This window comes from Cupressus sempervirens, chromosome 5 (assembly GCF_028749045.1).
Source record: "Cupressus sempervirens isolate cs-2001-9-10 chromosome 5, ASM2874904v1, whole genome shotgun sequence".
In the NCBI taxonomy this organism is placed as follows: domain Eukaryota; kingdom Viridiplantae; phylum Streptophyta; class Pinopsida; order Cupressales; family Cupressaceae; genus Cupressus; species Cupressus sempervirens.
In genome coordinates, this window is record NC_143122.1 from 785705294 (window position 1) to 785717844 (window position 12551).

General features: G+C 36.4%; 1 protein-coding gene across 4 annotated transcripts in view; it reads right to left on the minus strand.

Annotated features, from left to right (window-relative positions):
• LOC149558280 (3-hydroxyisobutyryl-CoA hydrolase-like protein 1, mitochondrial) overlaps nt 1-11099 on the minus strand; it is a 239269-nt gene extending 228170 nt beyond the window's left edge. For 2 of the 4 annotated variants that reach the window (XM_089832565.1, XM_089832564.1), the window contains exon 1: nt 10700-11098. In XM_089832565.1, coding sequence (XP_089688691.1) covers nt 10700-10900 — 201 coding nt within the window. In that variant the 5' untranslated portion in view covers nt 10901-11098. Of the gene's footprint in view, nt 1-10699 lie in introns of all 4 variants that reach the window. The other 2 variants (XM_089832567.1, XM_089832566.1) reach the window with 2 other exon arrangements.
• Between the last annotated feature and the right edge of the window lie 1452 nt (nt 11100-12551).

The window sequence follows — 12551 nt, forward strand, 5'->3', positions numbered from 1 at the left end:
ATCAAGCTTGATTGTTAAAATGTTTGCATTTATCTTGTGTAATAATTCAATGTTATGAACATTTAGACCAAAAACATCATCAATTAAGATCCTATGAATAAGCTTACCATTGATAAGAACGACAACCATAAAGGAATCATATTGATCTTGTATTTCATTAGAAGGCAGCTCATCTTAAGCAAATACAATTTGAACTTTGGCATTGACACCATGTATACATCCCAATAAGGAATTGATGTTGTCTTGTGTCAAGGATGGAATGGAAAGATTCGTTAAGGCTTTTGCAAAGCTTCATGATAAGTGGGGAAGTTTGGAGTTCCCAAAGAGAAATCTCGACAGGGTAGCACGTAAGTGTTCTACTAGATCATACTCCTTCAAGATTAGGAGGTAGATGAGGTGTTGGAGCAGACAAGGGTTGAGAAGCTGGAAGAGAAGGACTCACAACAGGATTAGTAGGTTGATTATTGTTTCTTGTGCGATAGGTAGACAGTTCCTAATAAACTCCAAAGGACTCTTTGGTTTCCCTTTAACAATTGTGCTTGGTTTGCCAAGAGTTTGAAAAAAGGTTTGTTCATTATATCCTATGACAACACTCACAGATTTGTCAAGGGTTTCAAAAGAAGGTTACTCATTATGCCCTTTAACAACAATCACAGGTTTGTTTGTATTTGGAGGATTATTTTGAGCAAGATGGACAACTAAGTTCAGTTTCTCAACATTGTTAATGTAACCATTCAAAGCGGGCGAGTTAAGCAATTTTTGGCAAAAGGATTATTTGGGAGACATAGAGGAAGACTGAATAGAGTGGAAGTCATCACAAGCCTCATCTAATTTATTGGAATCTTCACTACTAAATGGCTCATCAAAAGCTCTAAAATCTTGAATAAAGAAATCAGACATTGTGTAAACAAGCTATAAGTAAATAAAGAAAATTAACCATACAATAAAATTTGCTTTTGTGTTTTTAAGGCATAAATGCAATATAGTGTAATTAATGAAAAATAAAGACAAATTATTTTTTTTTAATGATTTGAAAATGCATACAAATAGTAGATCTAACTAACCATGCAAAAGGCAATATGCATTTAAGAGATGGGCTCCAGAAAATGAGATGGATGAAATGGTAAGAACGTAAAAGGGGATATTGTCCAGTTCATAACAAACATTGGAATACGCACCTTAAAGCAAATCAGTTTGTGAAAGATCTCAAAAAGGATCCTTTCACTAAACTTCTGTAAATTTTAATTAAAATAATAAATTTTCCTATGCTTTCCTTGTGGTCTTAAAGAATTAGATAGAAGTTGCAGAAAGATTGTTTCTTCTTTTTTGTATTTTCCAAATATAAGTAAAACAATAATTAACAACAGCAGCAAATAATATAATATTCAGTCAACCATAATAGCTACAAATCGTACCAGGCAAGATATGTAATCAGTGTGCCAACAAAGGTGTTTACAAACAAGGAATGAAGATGCCAGCTGCAAGAATAGACCAGCCACACACCAAAAGGGAAGAAATGGCTGACATAAGCCAACCAACAAATCACGTGCCAGCTGAAAGGCAGTCATGCAACTGCTATAGTCACGCCAAGCAAAAAGAAGATCCCAACATGCAAAACAAAACCCTCAAGGTGCAATGCACAAGCACCCCCAAACGCTGGACTTAACAATCTTTGTCAACTGCTAAAACAATATTGGAGAATGTTGTTGAAACCATCTATTGGGGTTTGCGTCCCAATAGCCAGGCTCTAGGGTTTGCGTCCCAATCCTCTAGAATTGCTCCTCAGAGAAAAATTGCAAATACCAAGAATGAAGATGTAAAAGATAATGAAAGAATGAGCCAACATCTCCTTTTATCTCTCTCTCAAAGCCAATCGAACCCTAAAGGGAGAATATGCCTTTCCCTTTATTATAAAATGGCATCTTCTAAATTAAAAGGCCTTTATGTGTAGGAAAAACAGCCCATTCCTCAAATAACATAACTCTAGGTGGCCAAAGGTCTCCGGATGATGAAAATAAGTTATAATAATTCAAGACCTTTCCAACGAGCTATAACACATAGGCCTGCCTAACCAAATGAAGCCAAAATCCCTTTATTACTCCAATTAGCTATATAAATAGCTTTATTTTAATTTATTTAAATGCAAACTTAGGAAATATTAAATATTTCCTTTTATTCAAATGGAAAGCCAAATTCAACTAGAAAGCCAAACCAACCAAATAATCAGTGAACAAGTCCTATCACCTACCTGTGACTGATGTCAGGCAATGTGAGCCAACTGGCAATCCCATCCCTAAAAACTAGGGATGCTCCTAGAAACTAGGGAATGTACCTTGTCACCCTAAAACTGAAACCATTTACTGGTCCCAAGGAACCTCAAGTCTGATCATTGCCAAAACCTCCTAAATTTTACAAAAATCCCTAGGATTAAGGAACTGCCCCAACTAGCTCTCAAACTAATTGTAGAACCAACTCTGGTCACTGAGTATCCAATATGAGTCTCTATCCACCACTGCTAGCCTACAAGACTCCAATAATAGGCCAACTCTCATGACTCTTCTAGTCAGACTAGAGAGGGGACATGACAGTTTGGCACAACCAAATGAAAAGGGTGCTAATGAAAGATTCAGGCTTCTTAGGTTTCTATTCCTTTGCTGCTAAAACTGATAAAGGATAAGGAAGTAATGATATGCAAGGAAACTATCAACACGCATTGAAAGCTAAATCTGATCTGATCTAATTAAGAAACTAGTGATAGAGAAAAGAGGAAAGGATTGAATGCATCTAGAAACCAAATAGGAGAAGTGAACTTTCAGATATGATTTTTCAATATCAAAAGCCCAAAATGACCTATAACTGCAGATCTGCAATCTTAAAACCTGTAACTCTTGACACATGAAATTTCACTGGTTTCTGGGTGGAACAGAATGCCAATGGCAATCTCCTCCCAGAAATAGGTCGCCAATCAGATCTGATTTTTCAACTATTGATCTGCAATGGCGGTTTATACCCTAGGTTTTTTCTGGGAGAAGTTGCAGAGTGTCTGTCACTGTTCAAGAAAGCCTCCTTTGACTTGACAACTCGATCCTAAGTCTTCTGCGCCTGTAAATCTGAGATTTTGTGTTTGGGGGTGGCTAATAGGGATTTGCCTTGGTCAGTGCCATGTTTTGGTGATTTCTACCTCCATGGATAGCCATAGTATGATAGAAATATAGTGTGTAATGTTCATGAATCTAGAGTATCACTAAATTGCTACAAGCCAAAATGCATAAATGAGATGCTAAGATCTACCCTAAATATGATAGAGTAAACCCTAATATGCAATCAAAGTTTCATTGAAAGCGTGTGAATAAGCATAGATAAGATAAGATCAGAAACACAAATGTATAGATCTGAAGATAACAAGAAACCATACCCAATACAAGCCAATCATCAGTTTGTGATATCCTAGATCCGAAGCACAAATGTATAGATCTGAAGATAACAAGAAACCATACCCAATACAAGCCAATCATCAATTTGTGATCTCTTAGCCATCATCATGATCAATTCAGGTCTCCATGATGTTGAATGAAGTGTTAGATGCTTGAATGATTGAATGCTTGAAAAGAAATTGAATGCTTGATAGAAAATCTGTTGTAGCAAATCTTCACTTCATGGGATGTCTTCAAATTGGGGCTTCAACCTTGCAATTGCTTTAATCATGCCAAACTGAAGTGTGTGGGTCACTTTTATAAAAAGATAGGGAGATAGGATTGAGCAAGTCAACCACGGATCTGGATATCCTACAAAAACTAAAAGACAGAGACCCAATTCAAATCTGGGAACAAAATCAGAGAACAGGCTGCCATTGACAGCCCTTTCCACACAAAATATACCCAAATTTGGGCTGTGAGTCCCAAACAATCAATGGATGCAGGATTTGGACAGACCATTAAATATGGAAAAGGGACAAGATATTAAGGCTGCAAATAGCTAAATAGGGCCTAAGAGGTGAGATGAATTATTTGATTGAAAGAAAAATAGGGGAGGAAGCCAAGAAATAAGGTTCCACCTCAATTCTAAGCAAGTTTGAAGAGATTATAGGACCCATATTCAAATTTAGGTACGCATTAAGCACATTTATGAAGTCCTCATATGTAATTTACAATAAAAACACACTAAGATAGGTGTTAACCAATAGTGAAAATGTGCACCACTTAGGTGCTTACAATTTACAACGATGCAATTTCAATCTTAAAAAAATTACAGTTGGTGCAAAAATTATGATTTTAGGACTGATTTTGACAAGTTTTAAAGCAAGTTAATGCTTGATTATTCGTATTATAGTGCTAATTCATGTTTTAAAATCCAGGTTTCATACTTAGAAATACTAAGTAAAATTAGACTACAGATGAAATCTCATGCTTTGCATTCACAGATTAGAAATAAAATACGTACCTCTTTCCTAACTTGGATTATTTTCCAAAGGGGGTAGATGACAGCTCAAGGAGAAATTTCAAGGAAAGTGCAAATGAAGGTTCAGAACAAGGGGAAGCAGTTTGATTCCAAGATATCATCGAAATAGAGAAAGGTTGGACATACCAAACTTGGTCATGTCGAACTTGTGGACTTTAAGAACCAAATGTATGTTCTTGATGGGCATCTTCCTACGCACATAGCTCAAAGAACAATGAGGAGCGGGATTGTCCAAACAGCTGAATTTCCAGCAGCAATGCAACATAATGAATTGCTTGTGGAATGTGCCAAAAACTACAATGTCATGAAAAGGCAAATCGTAACACCTGAAGGAAAAGTTTCGATAAGTCTTGAAGGAGTGGCAATCAAGGAGGCATTTGGTATTCTAAAAGACAATTCCACAGTATACAAGACCAAAGAGAGGGCATGAAAATCTTTCAGAGGCAGCCTCATCCTTGTGGAGAAACTATCAAAAATTTGTGGTTAGAAAAGCCAAGAGCCCACCATAACCTAAGAAACTTTTCCCAACAGATTTCAAGGAGAAGCAAGGAGACCTCATCTTCTTTCTTAATAGAGTCATGGGCAGCGTCCAAGCCCCTCCATTTGAACCATGAATGTTTTAGTTTATCAAGCAAATCATTACTGGAGTAGAGATGATCAACTGGGCCAGAATTATAAATGATAATGTGGATGAGAAACTGAGAGGATTGAAGCACACAAAGGCTTTCAGTATGAGTTACTAACCCTTTTACATGCTGGCAAGATGTTACAAATATATGGGATTGAATTGCATAGGAGTTCTGGGAAGTAGGAAAGATCAAGTCAAAGTATATGATTGCTACCCGCAACTACTTTTAGAGGAGATGTCTCACTTAAAATGAGTTAATGATGCATTCTCGACACATATCACCAGGAAATTGCAAAGAGGCACTCATCGACAGTTATCACAGGAATCCAAGGATTTAATAGGCAGATTTGGGTCTTGCTATATCCAATTCACCAGGTTCACTTATCTAAGGATCCAGGGATTTGCAGGATGTCCCTACAGACTGCATGTTTATCCTACCAACAAGATAATATTGCTTTAAGTCATAAGACAGTTGGAAACATTTGGCAAATTTCAAAAGGCTAAGAAAAAGACTAGAATTTATTTTCCACTTTTCATAGGGAAAATTTTGGAATCATGCTCATCAGCACAAGCAGCAGAAAAAGCAGATGTCAATTATATAAATCCACAGCCAACAATGATCCCTATCACCGTATAGCTATGGTAAGTGAAAATAAATACAAGCACAGAGCACAGAGTGGATATTAAAGAATTTTGTGCTAATTCAGTGGTTGAGTGTAATGCAAGGAAGAGAATGTAGTAAAAAATATCGATGAATTTTATCAAGACATTTGAGCTTTTCCTTGTGCCTAACCAGTTAGAAGATGATGGAGAATGCACTCAGTCACACTATGAAGATATAGAAAATGAGGATCTTTCTCCTATAAAATGGTCTAGTTCTAAACTTACAAATCTAACAACATTATAGAGGCTAGAGACCAAGTAAACCTCTTACTGGGTGGATCAGCAAATCCACATGCTGAAAGAAAGGAATGTTGACTTCACTTATGATTTGATGGACAACAAGGAAGAATATTCTACCAATCATGATGAGGCAGCCCTCAGTGCTGAAAGACCTTAAAGAAGAAACTCGGAAAAAAAGGATACTGTTGAAAGTTTGCTGAGAACCAAAACAAAGAGCTCTGCAAATCAGGAATTGATACACCAAAGGAACAAGACAAATCGGGCTCATTCTTCTCCCAGCACTTCATCTATAAGGGAGGTTGATCGAGATTCAAAACATAATATCAATTGCTGAAAATGAAACACAATTGGAAATTCCCACTCCAATTCATGAGGGATAGAATGTAGAACCAATTCAGCAGGAAGTAATTGAGCAACCATCCACCTCAGCAATGGAGTTGGAAAATATTGAAATTGATATTGTAGAAGGAGGGTTCCAGGAGGGAATGATATCTGCACTCAAAAGGAATTGAAAAAGTGAATGTGGAAGATAATGGCACTGAGTAGTCCACAGCTCCAGATTGGTTAAAGGACAGGATAAAAGCAAAAGTAACTATAGAAAGGATTATATAGAGAAATTCTTATCTAAATTAACCCAAACAAAACAAAAGAAGATGGCTAATAAATAATTCTGTGATTGAAAGAAATGAAACGGATTTTGTTCAGTTCAAGTAGCAGTACCAAGGGTCAACCAGGTAAAGGAAGCCATTACTCCTAAGGATATCCTCCATAACATAGCAACTTTTAATATAGGTCCATCCACCAAAGCACAAGAAGTTCAAGAACTGGATGATGCAGTCAAGACAGTCAAGGAAAGATTGAGGAAAGAAGAAGAAAAGAGCAATAAACTCAAAGTGGAGAATGAGCAATTGAGAAAATATATTCAACAATTGGTTAATCCCATCAGCAGGAGGGATGCAACACTCACTATACCTCTAGTTCTTCCAAAGGCATCAGTTGAAAATCTTGAAGAAGTGAAATGATAACTGATGAAAGAAGGAATTGGAGTGCAGACAGCACTAATAGGGCTATTAAATTTATGGAAGAATTATCATCAATATATGATTGGGCTTCCTTATTCTTGTATAAGATACAGGACATAATAGAGTTATGGGAAGGTTTCCAAATTGTCTGAAACAAAACATCCCTTGCTTCAAATAATAAAAGCATCAGGGGAATTTCTAAACGAGAATAGGTGAATGGAAAGGTAATTCAACAGGTGGTAATGGCTAAGGTTGAGCTCTTACAAAAAGTAAAAGGTGATTGTGACAAGATAGAAAAAGTAATTAAAGGAATTCCAGACAATGTCCCCATTGTAATCACAGATGTGCTCAAACAAGATGAAAGCAGGGAAAGTGAAATGAGAATGGAAAACTTGAAGGACAAAGTCCAAAACAATTTCTTCACTTTCACAGGTCCGATCCTTGGGCAGTGTTCGAGCAAGGTGTCCACCTTTCTATCCATTGAAGATAATTTTCTTAAATGGTCACATATGCTGAGGAGTTGGATGTGATTGAGTACAAGATAGACATGCATTCAATTTCAACAGGTGGTATAAAGAATTGATGGCTAGCGTTGAGCTCTTAGAAAATGTAAAAGGTGATTGTGACAAGATAGAAGAAGTAATTAAAGAAATTAAAGACAATGTACTCATTTTTTTCACAGATGTGCTCGAACAAGATAAAATCAGCAAAAGTGAAATGAGAATGGAAAATTTGAAGGCCAAAGTCCAAAACAATTTTTTCACTTTCACAAGTCCGATCCTTGGGCAGCATTTGAGCAAGGTTTCCAACTTCCTATCCATTGAAGACAATTTTCTAAAATTGCCACATATGCTGAGGAGTTGGATGTGATCGAGTACAATATAGACATCATGCCAAGTGTCACAATGGATGAGCTTATCTTGTGCTGTCCAGATTCATCGAATTTGCTGATAAGGAAATAGATAAGGGATGCACTCTTCTAGAAAGCTCCATGTGACACGTGTTCATTTTCCATTGATCTAGATTGGATGATCATTGAAAACTTTAAATAGGGCATGGTTATTTAATCTTGGTCGTCAATCTATAATTGATCTTGGCCCTTCATTTGTTTTTGAACTCCACTTCTCTCATTTGTAAGGAGTTTCGGAGAAATTGTTGCATAAAACACTTCTTAACTGAATTCATTGTTCACTTTCTGGTGAATTTAATATCTTTTGCAAGTTGCATAGTTTCTTGTCTCTCACTTAAAGAAGATTTTATTTTCAAGTTGTCAAAGTGAATGAAGGATTTGCGGAATCAATATGTTCATACTTTTGATAGTTGGATGATTTTCAACTATTGTGTAAAGTTAGTCTGCAGTTGTGATAGAAAAACTTAACTTCCATTACTGTACTCATTGTTCGAATGGTGTTGCATATTTGTGATGTGAAAATCTTTAGAATACCTTAAAGATTGCACAATTCTTGCAGAGTTTTTGAATTTGGTGAAACAAGGATAGGTTTCAGAATCTACTTTTGCAGCCTTGTCTCTAGGTTTCATAGGATTAATTCATAGAATTGGTTTATGGTTAGAATTATCTTCTCAAACCCTCATCTTTTGCACTTTGTTTTAGATATCATCTTGATGATGGGTCACAGAGTGTAATCCCAAAGGCTAATGCTCAAAATACATACACAATCAAAGCCAGAAACAAATTTGAATTAAAAATAGATTGTGAAAATTTGATAATGTTGATCTTCGTAAGTGTTAATCCAGAAAATGGACTGTGAAAATTCATCAGCCATAGTTGGAAAACAAAAACTTGAATAGCTAGCGTAAGTCCCCTTGGAGGTTTTTAGCAAATCATCCTACCACGAGAGTCTATCCTGAACAGAAAAATCACAAGCATTTGGAATTTTGGAATTGTCTTTGTGATCACACAATTCATCTGTTTAGCAAATCAGAGATGTTGTTCAAGCAAGAATAGAATGCCCCTAGTATTTTATGCTCAGTTGTTTGTGTCATTAAACACACACTAACACTACCCAACTCCAACAAAGGAGCTTCAAAAACCACTTCCATTGTGACATGTGTCACAGCCAAGCCGTGTCATTCGAACATCAAATGAGATCCACATTCCTTCATGTTGATTGCCACCTGTTCATTCCAAGGATATCCTTATGAAGACTCTTTCCTAATCAAGAAAACAAAAATAAATAAAAACAATGACAGGAGATTCTCTGCCCCACAATGGCAAAACAATTGATAAAACGGGACAATTGGCACCCATACCCCAAAACGGTAAAGATTAATGATGAAAAGTCCCATCAGGGGAACCATTTTTGGGGCAACCACTGTGATCGCAAGCGGCATATTTTCTACATGATTAACATGGGAATAATCTACAGAATTCCAGAGTCTGCACTATAAAAAGGATCCATAATTCCTACCTTGGAGATTTTACATTATTGAGAAGTCTTCAAGCCTTAGAGCCGACTGTTTATCATTCTGGGATGTATTTTGTAATATTTGTAATCTGCATCTTGATTTTCCACCTTACCATAATTGTTCTAAACAACATATGGAGATTGTGCCTGAGTAGCCTTTCTTCTTTTGTTAATCAAGAAGTTTTCTGCTGATTTCATTTGTCTAGTTTATTTATGTTGCTCTTTTTGTCTTCCACTTATCATATTTAATAAGTCATGCAATTGTCTTGTTGTGGGCAATGAATTGTACCTATTACATTTTGTGTCCTGGAATGGCAAATTATCCAGGGGTGTGCACTTTCATCTGACCCCTGTAGAAACTATTTGTCTGGGGAGAGAAACACTTTAGGGGGGATGTCTCTTCTTTGGATTCCACTTGGAAACAATTTTCCTACATTGTGTCCTCAATCTCAGAAAGCCTTACATTGGCCAGGGTATATCTATCTTTATTCAGATCCCTGTTTGCACATCGTTACCATGGCCAGAGCAGTATAAGGAAGCGAAGGGTTCCAAAATTTTGTAAAAAGTTTGGTTATGGATTTTAAATGTTGCAAAAGCTTTGGCAGATTGCCCCCTTAGTTTAGCTTCTGCTTTAAAAATGTTCCTTCTCCGTTTAAACTTCTAAGAATGAAGTGCCCGCTTTAAAAACCCCAGAGGTTGTTTCACAAGGCACGCAGGGTCTGACACCTATGGAACTTTCCGACGGCTCTTATTTAGGCATGAGCCTCTTAGGGATCAACAATAGCTTGATACATGAAATAGACAAGGACAGTAGCGTAGCAGTGAACCGGCATGATGACCACAAGGAGCGCTTCGAGCAAAAAAAAAATTGGGAGAATTTTAATATAAATCCCTTTTCACATGGCCAATATAGCCTAAAACTTGGGAGTTCTAAATTCTAAACGAAGAACATATAACGTTACTTAACCTGACACCTGAAATCCTAAACGAATATGAATAAATGTTTGCTACGATTACAAGGCTACTCACAGTGATGCTCCGTAAAATTGCACATAAATTTGCAGTTATAAACCAGTAGGTTATGAATTCTTAAACTATAAACTAGAATTTACGTATATATTTTCAGTCATAACCCGAGTCACGAAAACTAAAATCAAGAAAAATTAAGAAGACAAATTCTCTAGTAAATACATGTTGATGGGCTCTACCAACCAATTTGGCAAGAAAAAGGTTAGAAACAGAAATGGAAGCGGAAATGGTACCATGGAAGTTGTCAGCGCATTTAGAACAGAAGGCCTGTTAAGAATAGCTTTTCTCGAGCACCCTGATCCTTGGACGGACACTATTTCAGCTGGGTTCTCGCCCTCTAATTTTTGAGCGGCTGGGCAACTGGAAAAGGCCCGACTAGAAAAAAGGGCAGAAGAAGAACAAATGCTAAACCCGATTCGTTGTAGCCTTAGCATTTTCAGACCAACAAGATTCCCGCTGATTATTTTTGCCGTGGGATTTGAACTGGGACAGTCCAGCGTTGCCAGTTAACACGTAAACCTTTATTTCAAGGGAGGTGTTAAATTTTATGTCCACATTAGTACAAAATAGAATAGAAGATTAATATGAGGCCGGGATATTATCATGGAGAAATAGTTACAAGGAAAGTGGGTTTAAATTAGTATTACGATGGACGACCTTCCAAGAATTTCCGGTGCTTAAGGGGCTTTCTAATAAATGGTTCATACGACACTATGCTTTGATTATTCAATAAACTGTTATTCTTATTATTTTTCCCTAGTCAATGTGCTTTGACTATTGAATAAATCTATCTTCTATTTTGAGCAAAAGGTGAAGACTCAACTTGACCTAATGTTCTAGTTGCGGTCATAATTTATTGAATAAATCTATCTTCTATTTTGAGCAAAAGGTGAAGACTCAACTTGACCTAATGTTCTAGTTGCGATCACAATTTATTTTTCTAGCCAAAGCTAATCATTTTCTAAAGTTGAAAATTTACTTTATTTTTTAACTAATTGGTAATAAACAATTTCTTTTTTTTTATTGGCTAGTGACAATTTTTCTAGGGGTAAAAATAATTTTCTTACACAAAAAAAAAAATTAAAATAGTTTCTAAAAATTTCTTCCAGATTCTTTTCACATAGAACTCTATTATTTTTAGAGATCAATAGCCCTAACCGTCTGCCTGCCTTGCTTATTCAAGTTTGAAAGAAAATATGTGCAGAAATAGTATGTATGCCCCTTAAAACCACATAAAATTGGGCTAAAAACACCATCTATTACGCCCTAACTAAATCGTAACCCTTGTTGTATTTGAGCAGCACAGTATGTGGCACCAAACCTAATTCACTTCAATGCAGGTGCAACACGTTGCAATATGAGAATTGCAACTAGGAGTTAAATAGTTTTTAGAACAGAGTAAAAAGGGAAAGGACAGCATATACTTCTTGCTTTCAGCAATGTGAAAAACAACCAAGCACTTCGGGAGGGAACTTGTTGGAACATTCCTTTGTCATGTGAATGAGATAATATTATATTTTCTTTGGTCCCCATCATGTTTGTGTGCTTGGTGGGGCAAATTTATTTGTCCTTTCATGGTTTTGTGGAGGAGGTCCCATAATGACGGATGTAGATCAAGGAAAAACCCATGAAAAAGAACTCATTCAACAACACCGTGATTATGATCACCATGAATGAATTAAAGTGCTTCTTGAAGTTCTATAGTCTATTGAAGGTATCATTTTCATTCAAACATCTTGAAAAGAAAACCCTTATGTGAAGATATTTCCCACTCTGCTCTCCATAGTTGTAAGCTTTCAAATTGCACAATTTTTTTCAGACTAAACCAAACAATCCAGTTAACTTCCCATTTTTAGCGTGAGAATCATCATTCTAGTAAACTAATCCAATTCTATGGACCAAACATATCATTGATGAGATCGAAGTCTTGAGCCTATAAAGGTTGAACACTGGTAATTTTTCCACCAAAAAACTGGATGACTTACTGGAGTTGTCACTCAATTCATCAAAAATATAGATGACTTACTGGCAATTGCAACTCAATTCATCAAAAATATAGATGACTCAATGGTAGTTTCCACTTAA